This window comes from Mercenaria mercenaria, chromosome 4 (genome assembly GCF_021730395.1).
Source record: "Mercenaria mercenaria strain notata chromosome 4, MADL_Memer_1, whole genome shotgun sequence".
Lineage (NCBI taxonomy): Eukaryota > Metazoa > Mollusca > Bivalvia > Venerida > Veneridae > Mercenaria > Mercenaria mercenaria.
Genome location: NC_069364.1, coordinates 39,215,374 through 39,236,090, shown reverse-complemented (window position 1 = coordinate 39,236,090; position 20,717 = coordinate 39,215,374). Strand labels below are relative to the sequence as shown.

The 20,717-nt window shown below is 34.5% G+C and overlaps 2 protein-coding genes across 2 annotated transcripts; one reads left to right on the top strand and one right to left on the bottom strand.

Annotated features, from left to right (window-relative positions):
- Positions 1–788: 788 nt before the first annotated feature.
- On the bottom strand, positions 789–4,624 carry LOC123553344 (uncharacterized). Its single transcript, XM_045343077.2, has 2 exons — positions 3,988–4,624; positions 789–3,481 (listed from the first exon to the last, which is right to left on the bottom strand). Exon 2 carries the CDS (start codon positions 3,031–3,033, stop codon positions 2,290–2,292), a length of 744 nt encoding a protein of 247 aa, XP_045199012.2. The 5' UTR covers positions 3,034–3,481; positions 3,988–4,624; the 3' UTR covers positions 789–2,289.
- Positions 4,625–5,901: 1,277 nt separating this feature from the next.
- On the top strand, positions 5,902–16,623 carry LOC123553343 (uncharacterized). The gene is made up of 2 exons (XM_045343076.2): positions 5,902–7,103; positions 10,045–16,623. The coding sequence occupies exons 1-2, from the start codon at positions 6,014–6,016 to the stop codon at positions 10,263–10,265; spliced, it is 1,311 nt and encodes a 436-aa protein (XP_045199011.2). The 5' UTR covers positions 5,902–6,013; the 3' UTR covers positions 10,266–16,623.
- The last annotated feature ends 4,094 nt before the right edge of the window (positions 16,624–20,717 follow it).

Below are 20,717 nucleotides of genomic sequence, written 5' to 3'. Positions count from 1 at the left end.
AGTTAACAAACTTAATGCTTAAATAACTAAAAATATACTACATGGTTAAAATTAACAACATATTTTATTAAAATTTACATTAATTTTACCTCTTCAATGTTGTCAATACTTCTGCACACTCTTGTCCATCTCTCATTAGTCGGAACTCCATGGGGCATGTATGACTTAATTTTCTTATTGGTAGTTTCAAGAATAAAATCCGCTCCTTCAGCTTTACTCGGATGCCCCGACTGTGACATACATATGTTTTTTTATGAAATCTTGTACCTCTGGTGGGGCTTGCAACACGGTATTATCAAATCTGAACCACAAATCCATATAGGTTGTCATATTTAAAAAACAAGGAAGAATATCCAACAGGGAAAGCCACGTTCAAAACACGCAGCCTCCCCAAAGACACACACGAACAACCCTCGCACACAACACAGAAAATGAAACACCAAAGGACAAAACAAACAAATATAGGAACACAGTGGGGCACCGCCTTGGAACGGTCAGTGGCAAAACCACCACTGGGGAGTTTAAACCGGTTTATGGTGCACCTAACCTCACTCTTACCCCCACCATGTTCCAAAGTTACAAGACAGTGTAAATAAAAATAATCCCCGCCAGGTGAAATCCTAACATACGTAAAGGCAACAGAAGGTATGTTATGTAAAACACAAAGATGCCCTTGTAAATATAATATAAAAATGCAGTCCTTAAGAACCTAATACGCATATACTCAATGCCTTTGCAGAAGACAGAGCAACAAGGAAAACACCCTTAAGGGCCCGACGAAACAGGCCAGAAGACGGAAATCAAAATAGCTCAGTCCTAGTGGGATTTAAGAACTACTAATCATAGAGTCCTCCACCTGATCCGTCAGACACAATCAAAGAGGAAAGCTTAGCGTCCAACTGTAAAAGGGTTGAACACCAAACATGCGGTGTGTCTCAAAACAGTTGGGTCATAACTTCTTTTCATAAAACGTTTAATTACTTTACTAAATACAAATGGAAAATTGCCATGACCCAAAATCTTACGAAGTTTGTAAACCACATCCCCATAAAAAGCGGATTTTGATATACCTTCCCGCAGAAGTGATTTTAAATTGCTACTGTATTTTAAAACCAAATCTGAATTACGATGGTAAAATTTAGAAAAGTATTTACGTAATTTATAATAACGGTAGCCCTGCTGAAGAAGCTTATTTGTAATAAATAAGTTACGTTCATTGAAATCTTCAACATGACAACACGCTCTTGCAAATCGAATTAACTGAGAAATATATACCCCATAAGATGTAGCCTGGGGTACATCTCCATCCAAATGTGGGAAATTTACAATACTCAAATTAAAATCATCCCTCTTGTCATAAATTTTGGTATGTATGAAATTTTCGTAAATAGAGAGATGTAAATCTAGAAATGAAGTAGTATTATCTGAGTTGTTAGTTTTATTTAACTGCAGCTCTCTGGGATATATATTTTCTACTAACTGATCAAAAAAACGGATTATCCATATTAAGTATATCATCCAGATAGCGTGATGTATTACTAAATGCAGTAATAATGTCTGCCTGTGTATCTTGAGAAAGGCTCAACATAAAATCTCTTTCATAACAATATAAAAAAGATCTGCAACAAGGGGTGCACAATTTGTTCCCATAGGAATACCAATTACTTGTCTGAAAATTGCATTCCCAAACCTGACGTAAATATTGTTCAATAAAAAGGAAAGGGCCATAAAACAAAGTTGACAGTTTGTCCATACTCATTTTGATATAGTTATAATTTGCTCTACGCATTCCTTTCTTCAACATTTTCCACGCGAATAGGTATGTAAATGTACATTTGAAAAGAAAAATGTAATTTTTACTTTGTTTTCCCACATACTCATATAATTGTTCAATAGTAGGACGTTCATGTTTTTCTTCACATTCGGCAACAAATGGTTTCAGTAATTCCATTTTAAGGCTTTCGAAAAGTATTTGAAGAATTTGGGTAGCCTTGTGATGGTCAGTACAGTTTTCACATGCTGTTAAAGCTTTTAGACTCTTCCTTCCCAAAATCACGGCTAAATCTTTAATGCAAACTTTCCAAATCAATTTAAAAAGTGCTTTCATTACATTTATATCTATGTGCCCAAATCCAGGTATCAGTAAAATATTTTTGTATTTTTTGTATTCTTTGATATCAAGGTTTAAATTTTCTTTCATAACGTGATTTTCGAATAGGTTCCTTTTTTGGTAGTTTTCTTCACAATGAGGACATACATAGTAATTGTTAATAATTTTCGAACATAGGCTTATGGCAGGCCGTCGCATCCAACTAATACCCACTTCTTATTTGCATTGTCAATTATGTTATCAAGTACTACTTCTAATGATATAAATGAGCATGGGTTTACCAGTACTGGGTCTAATAATATAATGTCAGTTTTCCCAGTTACGTACGACTCTATGTCTGCATATGAGTCATTAGGTTCTGGTAAATGTGATTTTGCTGTGCCTGAAGTAAATTCAGCTTTTCGAAGTTTTGGTGGTGGAGGTTGACATCCAGTAAGCGACAAGTTCTGAATCTCTTTTACTAAGAAATCGTTTCTTTCGCCCCTGAACGAGGCGCTTGTGTCCGGAATATTTTCTTCATTGTTAAGTCCATGCAAGGACAACCAATTGGCAGGCATAAATCTCTCGCAATTTTGCAAGTCTAAAAATGTTGGTGGAACCAAACATGCAACAGTAGTAACAACACTTATTAAAGGTTTCGCGTTAAATTGTACCTTCCAGCTACGTGCTATGATTTGATTATTATCGAAGAAATATATACAGTCTGCACTTTCTGGTAACTTATGGTCTTTGGTAGCCTTATCTTTCAAGAAGTCTAACACAGTGGCATAAGAACCAGACGGTGAAAAGGTGGCATTCAGTTCCACAATTCTTCTACTCCCAGAAATGAAGTAGGAAATAACTGTCTTTGCAAAATTTAAAGGCCCGATATATTTAGGATTTATAACTTGTAATAACGTTTCATAAGCATTCATCACAGGCATGTGCTTTTCACTGTAACTGTTGGACAGCCCGAATAAAAATTCTCTAACTCCGGGATCAACAGAGCTCCAAAGTTTTTCAAGGTCAAGATTTTTTAAAGTCTGTAAGCCGCAATCGTTTTTAGCACCACTCAACTTTATTTTTAATAGTTTCACGAAACTCTTGCTCAAAATCAAAAACTGCTCATCACTTTAATCATTTTTCTCAATTTTTAAACAAAATTCACCGAAGGAAAGTTTTGATGATGTAGCATTTAACAACCCGTGCTGGTAACATTCTTCACACAGATAAGTGCTGTAAGTTTCAAGAAGTCCATGCTCTTGGAGAAAAAGGAGGGCACACTTTCTAAACTTTTTACATGTATCGATTTTGGAGACAGGCGACTCTGAAGTACTTAGTATATCGTGGTTTCTACAGGAACATTTTCTATTTTTCTTTGGTGGCATGTTTCTGGAGAGAAAAAACTAATGTGTTACTGCATTTGTAACATTTTTTACATCATTACGGTCCAGATAAAATCAGATACAGATTACATAATATGTGAATGAAATAAAAACACACTGAATGCACTGACTACTTTCAACATTTTTTTATTATTTAAACACAGCGTATAGTACTTCTTTTCATTGCAAATTAAATATATCTTTATACGCTATATCTCCTGAACATTTCTTTCATTTATTTATATAATACATGAATTATAAGTACACACACATTTTTTTACTGACTTTCATCATTTTATAACATTTTTTATCAATTCAAATTCATATAATAATAATACTCATAAAAATGTTTTAATAAGCATCTATATGACGCTGATTTCTTTGCAGTGAAACTAGTCAACAACTATGGCGTGTCTAACAAGAAAGTGAAAGTCAACAACATTTTAAGTTGGTTTATATACTGTTTTACTATGTTTTATGTACACTTTCTTTACTCTTTTATGGCATTATTACCTATTTTACCACATGGGATGTTTAACGTGCTGTAACTTTCAAATTAGACAATGAAATCCATTTTTTTCTCCGCTGATGTATTCGTTCCATAAACAACTCGTATTCAACGGAACCGGAATGCGGATTTTTCGTACATTTGCGCAAGACGGAAATTGCAATATTTTCCCGACCTATTGTTTGTTTACACAGATTGTGAATTGTGTGTATTTACAGATTACCACTTTCTTAGACCTGTAAAATACAGCCGAAAACCACGCTTGAGATGAATTCAAATGCCCGCAGTCTTAAATTTACTCCATTTCCGTACAAGACAATGTCAGATAATGAAATTCCTTCCACCATGAATAGTTTAGATCCAATAATTACAATAAACGACTGCTTAAATCTGGTTATTTGTGTAAATTTCTAACTAAAAATGAGTGAACGCCAAATAAACAAAGTCAAGGTCGATTCACACAGACTTTAAAATCCGTCACCGTACCATTCCGTATGGAGGTTTACTAGGATAGAGTGAACCAATTTTTTAATTTTTTTACCGTGGCTGTCCTCAAAAAATGATGAAATGTTTGAGCTTCGAACTCTTAGCCCAGTTTACATTGCCTATAGCACATATACTTGAACAAGTAGTCCGTCAGTTGCATTGACGGTATAAACATGCATTGACTGAATAAACCTCAAGTTTATACGGCAGACAGATATCGGCCTGATAAATTCATAGTGGTAGGATAAAACGATCTCTCCTACCTATATATATATGCGTCAAAGTATCGGGAAATATCTAGAAATATAAGAAAATTAAAGATAACAATTTCAAAACTGAGATGCATAAATGTGTTCTCCAGTATAGCTTGTTTCATAGATAGATTACCTTTCCGATGAGTTGATATAACGTTGAGAGGATTACTCCTGACAAACGGTGTTCACTCAACAATTTCACTCTACAGGTTGTCTCCCTTGTGTAAAAAGGGTTAAGGATATCGCACTAGCAGTAGCAACAAAAGATAGATTTGACAGCTGAATTAGCGCAGACTTTATACACCTGTACTTGAACTCCATTATTTAACAGGTGTTCTCCTTATATACCAATATTTCATTAAATGCAGGTCGCATTCCTGTTGCTTATTGTTCGTGTTGTACATTTCCAATTCTTGTTAAATACGGATCATAGTCGGGGAATGCTTTCATGTCAAACATACAAATTTACCGGTATATACAGAAAATGCTTACAAACTTCACCCATGAATGTAACAGTTTCCTCATATAATGCAATTGTGTCAATTTTTGGTGGTAGACATGCAAAAGTTGTAGACGTGGGGTACAAAAGCTTGAGCAATATGTAATTTTATAACCAAGATAAAACATTTTATGTTTCAAGTGTATTAGTTCTAGTGTTTAAAGTTTGTATAAACATTCTTAATTGTTTTTTTTTTTTTTTTTTTTTTTTTTTCAAAAGAATTAACTTTATTTCAATAACAAAGGCGATGTAGACCAGAAAGTATATTATATATTTACGGCAGTGCTTTAAGGCATGTGTGTACTTGTTGTTGCATTCGCGAAGCAACCTTTCTATTATATCTTTACACTACAGTTTTTATTTTTGTGGACCTACTTTGCGATGTATGGCTCTGATCGTTTTTACTGTGCTCTGTGCTTCCGGGGAATCTACCCTTACCTTTTATTTATTTTTGATGAAGTTTCAACATATCAAAAGTCCATCATATATTCGCTATATTTGTGGCTTACTATTCTTATTTGTTTCATGTGATTGAAATGGAATGATCACAAAAATAAATATTTCCTTAGATTTAAAAACAATATTGGATTAAATAAACGAAAACTTACCACGTCTGTTACATTAGAAACTACCGAAACACATCCTTTAGTTTTCAGTGGAGCGTACAGAATATATTTATACGCCTACATCGGGTACTTTCATCATTCATTGTGTGGATATCACAATATCATAACGGTAATTTATTTATATTTCAAACAAGATTGAAAAAGAAGACAGAACTAGATTGAAATCATGAAAACACTGCACGTAATTTATACTGTAATTGCTGTCAGTGTTTTAACAGTCAAAACTGCTGCTTCACCAGTGCTGCCGATTCTTGGGACAGCAAAGGATGTAATGTCGTTTGGATTAGATGTATACTCCTTTTTCGACTCTATCTTAGGAGAAGATGAGACAAACAGTACCCCAGCACCTATTGATTATGACAGGATAATTAAAAGAACTTCGGAGAGAATAAAAATGTCAACAGAAACCATCGTTTCAATATCTGAGCTGCATGCGTATCTCTCGGAATTACGAAACGTTGCTTACACTGTCGAACAACTTCTTATACAGATGGAGGGCATGATCAAAGCTAAATCTAAAGACACAAGAGAAGAGTTGCAGAGAAGATTTCGCGATAATTTTGAGAGGCAGAAAACTGAAATTTATAAAGTTAAAAGCCTATTGACATTCAAAGTCGAGGTATCGGGAATATCAAGTACATTGCTGTCACTTATTGCTAATGAATTTAAATGCAGGATGACTAGTCTCGAAGAGTTTCAAAATTATTATATGGCACTGGTTTCGGATGTAGTTGCACTGGATCTATTAAATGAAAAACTCTCAGAGAGAAATCTTTATAATGAAGCTGTTGGATCATGGGAAACGGCAGTAGAATCTCTGTTTGATGACATGGAAGTACCGAAAAACGCATGTAGAGCAAACTTCGTTGAATTAGCAATGGAAGACATCAGTCGAATCAATGATCCCTCTGAACTTTTTGAAAATCTCCAAGATAAATACTCAAACCGTGGAACAGACGTTCTACATCTCAGCGGAAGTTATTGTGTGTGGAGTCTAAAAGCTTATGATAAAATACTACAGAAGGTGAAAGACAATAATATGACTTTTGTTTTTATGAGTGGAGAGGAGAATGTGCAGTCTGTAACCTCAAGGCAGTTTCAAAAAATTGTATCGGTGGCAAGGTTTGAGAACTGTATCGACGATAAAGATACTACCAAAGTCATATCTTACTTTGATGTTTTAGACAAAGATCTAGTCTTTTGGCTAATGTATCCACAAGACCAGGATGCTGAATTCCAGATTTTGCTCGGTCAAAGTAAGTTGTCAAGACGTTATTTTACACATTATAATTTTATGTTGAAAAGAAATATACACTGGAACTAGATATTTGTTTACTTGTTTTAACAACAAGACATCAAAATATCTTCAGTGAACATTTATTCACAATTTGAATTTACTGTTTTTCGTCTAAAGATCAGTAGGGTCTTGTAATAGTAAACCAATCGTTTATAGAATTTCTGTATTGACTACAAACAATTGTGAACTAAAGTTAAGGTGAATTTGAACAGAGATACATGTCCATGGATTTTTCAACACGTTTGGCTGTAAAGTCCATGTCACAATTTCAAAATTTTGGTATTGTTTTCGATTGGTCTATAACGTTGTTGGTACAGATATTCATCGTAAGAAAGCTTGCAAAGCCTCGAACCCTAGGTCAAAGGACACTGAGAGATCTAAGATGTTAGCTCATGTCTTGTACGGTCTATGCTTTTGCTATGTACAAGTAGATATTCAACTAACTTGACAGACACTTTCACCTGAACGACAAGGTTTAACATACAAAGTTCAGACAATAAGCTTAAACGTCAAGATAACGGTGATATGTCACAAATATTACGTTATTTTTTATGTCCTGTCTCCAAATATTTTTACATATCGATAGGTATAGAAAATGTAAGGTTACTGTCAGTTGAAGAACATGTCAAAGACGAGGCTGTAGTCGAGACTTTTATATTTTCATAGGTAATCCTAATGAATTGAATTTATAAAGCTTTATAAAGACATAGTCTAATGTTCAGACTATGTTCTATCTATCCTACCTTCTGATTTAAACCCATTTTTATTAAAATTACCCACCGACTAGGTATGCGTTTGTTTTAAACATTAATCTAAGACATAATACGCCCTTAATTTAACTGTTTGGTAATTTTGAGTAGCTCTTAAAATCCATAATATTATAAAATTAAACAGGAAAAATGTAAAACTAATCTTTGTACCCGACTTCTGTGAACAGCTAAAAATAATTTAATAATTTTGATTTGTTGCAAATTGGAGTTTTATCCGAGTTTCAATTGCGTATACCCATTCGCCCCTGTTAAACGTTGACCTTAGTAAATCTATACAAGCAAAACCGCTGTGCTTAAAAGAATGAAAGAGATAATAGTTTCCTTGACGATCGGATTCAATAACGTTCCTTCCAGAGGCAAAAATTCTTGATATACGTGCAGAAATCTAAACTCCTGCACAAACGCTATGGATGAGTCACCTTTCGTTTCCTTTTGGGGTAATTGCAAATATATTTTTGTAAAGGTCTAACATACCTAATAGAAGGTCGGTTATACAAATCGTTGCACATATATGTTTGTAGTACATGTTCCCAAAAACAAGATGGCGTCGTTTTGAAAAATAAAAAAGTAAAAAAGAGAAGTCATGCAAATTTTATTTCTCCACTGCAACATTTATTATACCCCTACATGTTGTTCTTTATTTTGCATGAATGTATGATGCATTTCTATAAAATGGTACAAACATTCGTATTGACAAGACGATAAATATTTTTTCTAATCTGAAAATCTTTATATTGCTAATCAGTCTTCTTTCACGTAGTTAGGGTTGTATAATATTGTTTTTAAAAGAGTAGAAAGAAGACCCTCCTACCAATACAATAAACTCTTGATTATTCCTTGCCTTGTCGATTTTTTATAAACAAATATATCTGTTTGTCTCTTAAGTGATAAATTTTAAATCGGTTAACTTTTGCGAAGCAATTAGTGCAAACAGTTTTGATTTTGTAAAACGAAAAGAACATTGGTAAAAATATCAAAAATGTAAATGTAATCATTGCATCGCAGCAACAACTTTTGGCCAAGCAATTCCTTATAAAACAAGAGCGGCAGACTGTCACAAAATACGCCCGTCATCGAATTTTGCGTATTCAAGGGCCATAATCCAAGAGTGCCTGAGGCGATTTGGCTGATTATCGAACTTGGCCGAGATATTTTGCCCACAAAATTGTCAGCAAGTTTGGTGAAGATCCGATAAAATCTGTTCCACTTAGAGAACGGACAAATCGCAGATTTCGAGTAATTCAAGGGCCATAATCCAAGAGTGTCTGGGGCAATTAGGCAGTTTATCGATCTTGGCTTATATATTATGCCGACAAACATTATCTGCAAGTTTGTGAAAGATCAGATGAAAAGTGTTGGACTTGGAGAGCGGACAAGGCTAAATTCGCAATTTTTCAAGTATTTCAAGGACCATAATCCAAGAGTGCCTGGAGTTATTTGGATGGTTATCGCACTTGGCCGAGATATTATTCCTACAAACATTGTCACTAAGTTTGGTGAAGATCGGATGAAAAGTGTTTGACTTAGAGGGCGGACAAGACTAAATTTGCAGATTTTTGATTAATTCAAGGGCCATAACTCAAGAATGTCAGGGGGATTTAGCTGGGTATCAAACTTGTCCGAGATATTATGCCCATAAACATTGTCACCAAGTTTTGTAAAGAATGGATGAAAACTGTTTGACTTAGAGGGCGGACAATGCTAAAATGGCAGATTTTGAGTATTTCAAGGGTCATAACTCAAGAGTGTCTGGAGCGATTTTGCTGGTTATCGGACTTAGCCGAGATATTATGCCCACAAACATTGTCACTATGTTTGGTGAAATATCGGTTGAAAACTGTTTGACTTAGAGAGTGGACATGCTTTTGGACGCAGACTGCCCGCCCGCCGCCCGCCGCCATGGGTGTTCAGATAATATGCCCCGCTCCTTCAGAGATATGCGTATAATGTTAGAAGCTGATTTGCCTCTCTGCCAAAGTTTAACAGACGTTTGTATAATACTTTAAAGCGGCAAAATTCGTGTAAATGTTACCTATTTGGCATATGCGCATGACTCTCATACATACATTTGTACACTTTTTAAGGTAAATATCAAACTACATTTCATTGCTAAAGTAAAAATTATTTCAGATTCAACTGCGGAAACAATAACCACTGAATCAGACGGTACCAAATACAGGACAGTTGTTTACTTACGAGCACAGGACCACAGTACAATTTCGACCCTCACCGCTGATGATTTTGATTTAAAATTTTATGAAAAGGCTGTGTCAGTAGGTGTATCGTCTGATTTGAAGACGTGGCAGCTGGGCGTTATCATCGGAGTTTTAGTTTCTGTGGTCGTAAATTAGAATTGTACTTCTTTGCAAATGATATTGTCGTCGTCGATATTAACTTTGTGGCTTTTTAATTGTACTGCTCTAAATATGTTGCTGTTGTTATTCAATGACTTAAGTTGCCACATTTGAAAAGTCTTTTACAAGTTATAAGATGTTTTATTGAACACGTTATGACCCGGATACTCGGGATACAATGCTCTGTTTGCCGTTTTCTGTTAAAATGTGACCTACGGAACGATAGGGAATTCGTAAGGTAGCGTCTAACGCTTTATTCTAACAAAACCCGATATGTATTTCTTTACTTTTAGGCAATGAAGACTGAAACAAATCATTGCTTGTACGTCACAATTATAACGTGTTATGGTCAAACGTCAATGCGGCTCGCTGAAAACATACGCACGCACGCACACACGCATGCATGCACACGCACACACAGACACACAGACACACACACATGAAAACCAAAGCTTCTTGAGCAGTGGTGATTCCTATTGAATACTGCTTTTTCGTTTTCGAAGCTTTATTTGCAGCTCCAGCCCTAATTTACTACGGCGCCACGTTAGTGTTTCTATTAAGCTTCTTATCATTATTGACATTCCTTTGTACAATATCCACACTACAAGTATTTCAAGACTGCGTCTAAATTGGGTCGATGTGTTTTAAAGAGATGTAAAAATATGATTGTAAGGGATTAATCATATTATAGCCAACACAGTAATTTGGTTTAATCTCATTATGTTATAGTCCATTAAAACAATAGTTGCATGTTTGTGATGAAAACATTTCACCATTTTTGTAAATATTGTATATAAGTATGTGTATGCTCTTTATGATATTAGCGGTAATCGTTTGTCAACGATATCAAATTATCCAGTTTTCACTAAACCTCGTAATTATAGGTTATAGGTTGAATACAGCAGTTTTAAGATATTAACTTCGAACGAGCGCTAGCAAAACGAGAAATTACTATCTTAAAAGTGCTGTATTCAACTTAAAACCGTCTTACAATTAGCCCTACCCAGTGTAACATGTAACTATTAAATTTAATACATACAGTTGATGTGACAACTGTATGTGAAATGGAATGGCCAGATTTGGACGAAATGAAGCAATTATTTTGGCAAAGCAACTTGGGCGAACTGTGACAGTGTTTATATTTACCTGTAAGATCAAATTCGTTTAAAAGAAAATAAAACGGATTTGTTGATTAACAATAACATGTTCTTATCAGATTCTGATAATATTTATTCCTACATTAAAGCACATATTGTTGCTCATTCACAAATGAAAGTGAGACTCATTAGATAAAATGTCAAACATTTTAAAAATACCCAAAGGTGATCACCGTGATGGATTTTATTCAACTGTGGTGGTAATACGCAAGTATGAAGAACTTGTCAAGCTGTTTTCTTCGTTTAAGTCAAGGTGAGAATTATCTGTTATGTTTATACTAACAAATAGGATAAGTGTCAACACATAAAATACTTACAGTACAGTGCGTTTCATAATTTGGAAAAATAGCGTGATGTCCCGATGTATAGCTTCTATAACAACGTTTTGGAGACCCGCCTCTTCTGCAGTATTGTAACTTGCTATTTGGTCATATCATGCTTAAATAACAACAAAATGGAATGCGATATCAAAATAGACAATTTTATTCATTCCGTTCCAGCTACGTTTAAACGTAGGAGCTGTTATTGGAATGAACATTATGTTTTGCTCAGCTGAGCACAAAGTGCTCGGGGTGAGCTATTGTGATCGCTCAGCGTCCGGCGTCCCTCCGTCCGTCAACACTTTCCTTTAAACAACATTTCCTCCTGAACAGCCAGGCTAATTTTGATGAAACTTCACAGGGATGTTCCTTTGATTGTCTTCCTTAAAAATTGTTCAAGGAATTAAATTTCATGCAGATCAATAGTTGCCATGGCAACTGAAAGGAAAAGCTTTAAAAATCTTCTTGTCCAAAACCAAGGGTCCTAGGGTTTTGATATTTGGTATGTAGCATTATCCAGTGGTTCACTACCAAGAATGTTCAAATTATCCCCCTTGGATTCAGATGGCCCCCGCCCTGGGGGTCACATGATTTATACAAACTTATATAGGGGAAAAATTAAAACATTTCTTGTTCAAAACCACAGGGCCTAGGGCTTTGATATTTGGTATGTTGCATCAACTAGTAGTCCTCTACCAAGATTGTTAAAATAATCCCCCAAGGGTCAATTATGGCCCCGCCCTGGGAGTCAGGATGTTTTATAAAGACTTAATAGGGAAAAACTTTAATTATCATCTTGTCCAAAACCACAGAGTCAAGGCCTTTGGTATTTTGTATGTAGCATCATCTAGTGGTCCTCTACCAGGATTTTTTCAAATTATCCCCCTATGGTCAAATATGGCCCTGCCGTGGGGTGGGGGGGGGGGTGGGGGAGGTCACACGATTTATATGGGGTAAACTTTGAAAATTCTTGTACAAAACAACACGTCATAGGGCTTCGATGTTTTGTATGTAGCATTGTGTGGTGATCCTATACCAAGACTGTTCAAATTATCCCCGTGAGGCTAGAACCGGCTCCGCCCCGGGGGCACATAGTTTAAATAGACTTGTAAGGGGAAAAAACTTTTAACAAATATTGTCTTAAACCATATGGCCAAGAGCTTAGATATTTAGCATGTGGCATCTCTAGTGGTTCTCTACCAAGAATGTTCAAATCATGACCATGGAGTCAATATATGCCGCGCCCAGGGGGGTCCCTTGTTTTACATTGACTTATATAGGGAAAAATATATAAAAATATTCTTGTCCAGAGCCATAAGGTCCGGGCCTTAGATATTTGGTTTGTGGCATGCTGTAGAGGTTCTCTACCAAGATTGTTCAATTAATGACTCTGTGATCAATATAGGCCACGCCCGAATGGTCGCTTTTTTACATGGACGTATTTGTTTTTGAAACAATGGCAAAGAAATTTGGACCAGAAGTATAGTTTTCGATACAGATTTAAATACTCAACTTGAATAGTCTTAATCATGACCTACTGACCTACCTTTTTGTTTTTGAAGGTACATGTACAGCGTAGAAAGTTGGACCACATGTGTAACCTGTAATACAGATTTCAATACTCATCTTAAATAGTCTTAATCATGACCTACTGACCTACTTTTTTTTTGAAGGTACAGCATAGAAATCTGGACCATGTTTAAAACGTTTGATACAGATTTTAACATTTATCTTTAATATTCTTAACCTTGACCTACTAACCTACTTTCTTGTTTTTGAAGCTACAGCAAAGAGATTTGGACCACCTGTATAATATCTGAAACAGATTTCAATTCTCGTCTTTAATAGTCTTAATGTTGACACACTGACCTACTTTCTTGTTTTCAAAGATACAGCGTAGAAATTCGGATCACATGTATAATTTTTATACAGATTTCAATGCTCATCTTAAGTAGTCTTAATCATGACCTACTGACCTACTTTTTTAAGGTACAGCATAGAAATTCTGACCATCTGTATAATGCTTTATTCATATATATACAGTATTACTCATCTTAAATAGTTTAAATCATGACCTACTGACACACATTCTTGTTTTTGAAGGTATAGCAAAGAAATTAGGACCACGTATAAAACTTTTGATACAGATTTTAATATTCATCTTTAATATTCTTAATCTTGACCAACTGACCTTATTTTTAGTTTTTGAAGCTACCGCAAAGAGATTTGGACCACCTGTAAATGTTTGATACAGATTGCCTATTAAGTCACAGCAAAGAAATTTAGACCACTTGTATAATGTTTGATACAGAATTCAATACTTATCTTGAATAGTCTTAATCGTGACCTAATGACCTTACTTCTTGTTTTTGAAGGTACAGCGTAGAATTTAGACCACATGTGTAATTTTTGATACAAATTTCAATACTCATCTTAAAAATCTTAATCATGGCCTACTGACCTACATTCTTGTTTTTAAAAGGTACATCATAGATATTTGGACCATGTTTTAAAACGTTTGATAAGGATTTTAATATTTATCTTTAATAAGCTTAACCCTGACCTACTAACCTACTTTCTTGTTTTTGAAGCTACAGCAAAGAGATTTGGACCATCTGTATAATGTTTGATATAGATTTCAATTCTCTTCTTTAGTAGTCTTAACCTTGACCTAATGACCTACTTTCTCGTTTTCTAACTTACAACAAAGAAATTTGGATCACATGCATAATGTTTGATACAGATTTAAATGTTCATCTTGATTAGTCTTTATTATAACCTACTGACCTTCTTTCTTGTTTTTGAAGGTACAGCATAGAAATTTGGACCATGTTTACAACTATTGATACAGATTTGAATCTGCATCTTTCATATTTTTAATCTTGACCTACTGACCATTTCTTTTGTTTTCGAAGCTATGGAAAAGAGATTAGAATTAGACACCATGTATATTTTTTCATAAATTTCAATAGTTACTTTGATAATCTTTACCATGACCTATTCACCTTTTCTTTAGAAGAGAAATTTGTTCAAGCAAGCAACTAAACTCACGTGAGCGATATAGGGCCATCATGGCCCTCTTATTTAATGTTGTTTCCTAATTGTATGTTCCATTACTGCTAATGTAAATTTATCACATATTTAATATGTTTCTGATGTATCAGTGGCGGTATAAATCATTCTTATTGCATTCATTTTGTTTGTGTATATGATATTATATATGTATATATACCGTGTGATAACAAGATGCAATATTTTCACGAGTGGTGTAATGAAAGAAATAAAAGACATTTGTTTCTTTCAGTGTAATAAAGAAATTCGTCATCGATAAAGAACACGATTCAATATTATCTCGAGGGCAAAGCCCCTGTTTTATCGTGACAACGCGACTTGCAACTTGTGAGTATGCTGTGATGTAATAAAAGGTTATTTTAATGTACCGAAACTTGTTGGGTTGTGGGTATGTCGTGTTATCTTTTTGAGATGTAATGATGAAATAGTTCTGTAAATCTAGATTGTATCTGTAAATGTATAGATATTCTTGTGTTAAAATTCCTTGTATTATATGTATTATTCCATCCTATGTATTATATCATGTAAAATGTGGTCGTCATAGATTTATGCACTTTTGAAGACGTATAACTAAATAATATGTTCACATGCCGTTATTTGTCTATAGTCTACAAATAATGAACAGTTCAAAGTCAAAATGGAAACCAAAACAAAAAATACACCATGCAGACATCGCTGAATGGGTCACATTTGTTTACATAAACGCCATATTGGCAGGACGTTGCTAATCAAACATCTGCCGTTAGCTGTCAATTTTGTAGGTTCAAAGATTAATACTTTAGAACGACTTACTATAAAGTGCAGATCTGCCAGATCATTTCAGGAAGATATTGATATGAAATACATTTGACAGATTCATTCGAAAAAATATATCTGGACATTGATATAAAAAAAAGCGTTTGTGAGACAACGATGTGAATTAAATATGGTATTTCCTTAAGACATAAAAGCCATTTGGGGCAACCACAATGAAAAAAGATGAAAATTTTGACCAGTTTCGTTTCTGGATCCAAATGAAGTTTTGAATATCTTGGTCTACAAAAGACATACTTTAAGTAGTGTGTAAACTTTTAAAAACTCATTTATTTGGAAATTTTGCATGCCAAAATTTGCATATGAGCAGTGCATTTTCGTCTTCAAATCAAATACATCTTGAAATTACTCCGGCTATCTTTTATCAAGCAATGGGGATATGATTTCTGTCGTTTTTAATAAATTATTTTTTCATGAAATGTAGACAATCTTTTGCATTAGTCCAAAGCGTTATTCTATATTCATTTACACTTTCATTTATATTCCAATAACAGAAAGAACAATCATTATTTTTTGCTCTATTTTGGGCTAATACTTTTAAGTTATTTGTCATGAACTTTAGACAGATTTGACTCAAGTTGAAATTCGTGATACGTTTTCTTTAAGAAAACTCAAAAATTATCAGAATTTGTCTGAAAGTAAATTAGTAAATTTTCAAAGTTTTAAGGCATGTCCTTGCTTTGAAATATTGTTCTGCCGACACTCCTGTCTAGAACCGGGGACAGTTGCTGAGTTCGGTGAAGACATGTATCTATATCTCTACCAAAGAACACAAGAGAATCGATACTTCATGCACAAAAATTGCAAGGCGTGACGGTCATTTTTTCCAAATTCGTTTCTAACATAAGGTTTTGATAACAAATTTATTTTGTTTCATTTACTGAATTTTATTAATAAACAAATAAATGACATTTATCAGCCATTTTTGTTACGAATATTTGTATTTTGTGTTGTATATTATTCCAGGACCATAAATAAATTAATCACCATTTATGCTATTTTATTTATATAAAGTCATTATAGATATGAGCGATTTAAATTCAGACCTAGAAACCGACCCTCCTTCTTACATAAAAATACACTCCCTTGGACGTACACTGATGGCCGGGCCCATTTATGATTTGACACCTAAAAGACGTTTTTCTTCTTCCATAACAAAGAGCGTCATTGAATGCTTGAATTTACAAAAGGCCTGTTCATATTTGGACATCTAGATACATGATATAGCGATACAATAATGTTAAAGTTGCAGATCTCATCTTTGAAGATATATCGCCTTACGTTTTAAAGTATAAATAAACAATTATTGCACGTTTTATGCAATTAACCTGAAGTTATCCAATACAGCAAGTCATGATTCAACGAAGGAAACAGGATGAAAATAGAAATATTTATAAACAAACATATGTCTGAAAAAAACTTATGACTCAAACGGTTGTGGCTCTTTCTTGTTTCTTAAAGCATTTTAAAGACATCATTCTATTGTATTAAACACTCATTCGTCTTCACTAATCCATATTTGATTTACAAATGTCTTATACGCCGCAAGCAGGCATCGACCTCGCAAACCCTTGATTCATAGATTTATCTTATAGAGGCAACTTGATAACATGGCAGCATATACACCTATTATAGCGGTTGAACATTAATTGTCAAATCAGTAAGCTTAAAAAAAAATAAAATGTGAATTGACTCTTAATTAAGTGTAACAGATTATGAAACTTACTTAAATAATCACTTTTTTAGATATTATGAAATGTCGCTTGCGGACTTCTATCTTTCTTCTTCTTTGTACTGTTCTGGTACTTTATATAATTGTTTAATATGTCTGTTTCATATTTTCCTCGTTAGGTTTACTACGAATGTGATGTGACGTATTTAAAAAAGCAGCAGCATATATGAAGCATGCATATACACAAGTTTTAATAATGTATATCAACTTATGTCACAATTTTTGTCTTGTCCTGAGAATAAGAACAAACTGAATCATAGCAAAAAATATATATCAAAGCTAAACAATATCGAACCAGTACAATATACAGGAAAAATGGGTGAAAATACGCCTCATGAATGGTTCGAACCTACAACATTGTTGCAGTCTCTAGTATGGGATAACTCTTTTATGAGATAACCTGCCTTTGCGACTACTCCAATGGCCCGATCACGATAAACAATTGAGTTCAATATCAAATTAAATATAATCTAGATATAAATCACTCTACACACGAAAACCGATTGTTTCATGACCCAGCTATATGATATGAATTTGATGGTCAGTATGATAGAAAGAATAGTTTGCATGATTCAGTCTCTACAGTAGGAATTTTTTGTTGTGTTATTAACATTATTTTTATACAAAAAAAAGAGAGAAAAAAATCATTACTGCGAATTCAAGAAAAAATATGCACTTGGCCCTTGGGGTCTCAAGCATTATTTTTCACGAATCTACAGTTTCTACATACTGGGGTTCTCCATGCAGTTAGATATGAATTATATATTCGGTCGTTTATGGGTTGTGTGTCATTTGGTGGTTATTGTGCCAGAATCATGCCGTAAAGTAAACATTGATTTTGTCCTATCCAGGATTTTTGAGCCGGGCCATGAGAAAACCAACGTAGTGGCTTTGCGACCAGCATGGATCCAGACCAACCTGCGAATCCGCGCAGTATGGTCAGGATCCATGCTGTTCGATAACGCTTTCTATAATTGCAATGGGCTTTTAAAGCGAACAACATGGATCCTGACCAGACTGCGCGGATCCATGCTGGTCGCAAAGCCACTATGTTGGTTTTCTCATTGCATGGCTCATTTATTATTTAGTTTTTTGTCTCTTTGCGGTACAAATATTCAAGTACAGTCGTATCAAATTATGTATATCTCAGTTTACGACTTTGCGGGTTCAAGTAGTCCAACACGTGGCGTATACTTATTACCGAATACAAAAACATAGGGGTAGACCCACAGTCAAATGTTGGGACTGAGTTTAATGAAGCTAACATAGGACGACATTTCAGCTGCAAGCAAATTCTCTCTTGTGCATAATTCATACCAGTGCACTAAGATCCACTAGTACGTAAGTGCCGCAGTCCACTCCTGCACAATCCAATAAACAACTCCAACCTTTTCCACTCCTTATCAGCGATTATGTAATAATAAAATTGGGGGCCAATTAGCACATTAAATGGACTCCACTAGACCATGAAAACATGCATTAGAGTAGAAAGTCATCGCATTCCTTTCAATCAATGTAAGTATGTAAGAAAGTAAGTCAGTTTTATTTGGCATTTAGTGCACATCTTAATCATGACATGAAACAATGTATGGTACATAAAATATAAAATGAGAACATAAAAAAGCAATAGTAAAACACACACAGATTTTTTAACCGTGATATGCACACTAATACCTAACACACAAAAAAAAATAAACACAAGATATTCCTTAATTCCATTGTGGTCTCTGTTAGTGACATGACACCGCCTTAAGTCAAGTTTTCATAATAATGCTGTTAGTTATTTTTTAAAAATCTAATTGAAAATTGTTTTGTAAAAAATATCACTCTAATTACAACAAACACTAATTTAGAATACCGGAGCATAAAGACTAGAGCCAACGAATTTCAATAAAATCTGTAAAAACATCCTTTGGAGGCAAAGAATGCAACCAAGAAGAATAATAGCAGACTCGGTTTGATTGGGTCTGTTCATTAGAGGCAATGAAATGTGCAACACCTCTCACGCCCCCTAGCACCGGCTTAAGCGGAACTCTATTACACATATGTTGAATGGACTCCATGATCCCAAAGGACAAGAAAATATACCAACACTGAATCCGAGTAAAGGGAGACTTTTTACAGCCGCCACACGGCACTTAAAGATTGTTGTTGTGATAGTTAATAAAATCTGTAAAAAGATCCTTTGGAAGCAAAGAATGCAACCAAGAAGAAATATAGCAGACACGGTTTGATCGAGTCTGTTCATGAGAGGTAATGAAATGTGCAACACCTCTCACGCCCCCTAGCACCGGCTTAAGCGGAACTCTGTTACACATATGTTGAATGGACTCCATGATCTCATACAAGAATTACTCATAAAAACACATAGACTGCATAGCTAACTGGACATTAAATGGGCTTTCAAGACTTTTTTTTTAAATTTGAAAGGGGATGTAATATCTCTAAGATCTTGTGAAATTTTATTCCATAACGGTATACCCGAGAACGCAAATGACTTTTTCCCAAAACTTCAAACGTTGGGCAATGCAAAAAGAACTGTGTCACGATTTGGCCATAATTGGGATCCCGACCGGCATTTGCAAATACTGACCGGGTACACCTCTTATGGATAGAATTTAAAGGAACAAAATGATCATTTAGATAATCTGGGACCAAACCAAAATTAATTTTATGAGCATGGCATAGTGTTAACTGATGTATCCTCTTTTCTACTGACAACCGATGCATGGTTTTGAAATGATCAGAATCAGTATGAGCTCTACTGTCTAAACTAGACTGAAGTCTTTTTAACCAATATTTTGTAATACAAGGGTACCAGAAAGCATATACATAATAAAAATGACACTGAATATAAGCCATAACTAGCAATTTGCTGGTGTGCAATGTTGAAAATTTACTTTTGAGAAATTTTAGTCCGGGATTCGCTTTTGTAACAACTGATCATAGAATACAAAATGATCCAGAAATGCACCAAGATATTTTACAGAACTGACAGCCTTAATACTTGTCACATTACAATTTATATCAAGAGATGACTGTTTCCTTAATTTCGGCCTATATCTAAAGAGAAATGATTCAGTTTTACCTAAATTTAAAGAAAGACTTAAAACTGTATTAAGCTTTCTTATTATTTACATACTTTTCAAATTGCTCACAAATAAACCTTTCAAATATGTTTGAGATGATACACAAAATACTTGCAGGTCTGTAATTTCCAGCTTCAGTTTCATTATTTTTTCTCGTGAAGGGGAATGACCCTTGCAGTTCTAAGATCATCTGGCACCAAACCCTAGATAATTGACAAATTTACTATATGTGCTTGGGGCAAGCTATAATAGATGTACTAGATCTA

Coding starts and splice junctions, on each gene's coding strand:
- LOC123553343 (XM_045343076.2), top strand. CDS start 6,014: ATGAAAACACTGCACGTAATTTATACTGTAATTGCTGTCAGTGTTTTA. Junction 7,104..10,044: donor CCAGATTTTGCTCGGTCAAA/GTAAGTTGTCAA, acceptor AAATTATTTCAG/ATTCAACTGCGGAAACAATA.
- LOC123553344 (XM_045343077.2), bottom strand. CDS start 3,033: ATGCCTGTGATGAATGCTTATGAAACGTTATTACAAGTTATAAATCCT.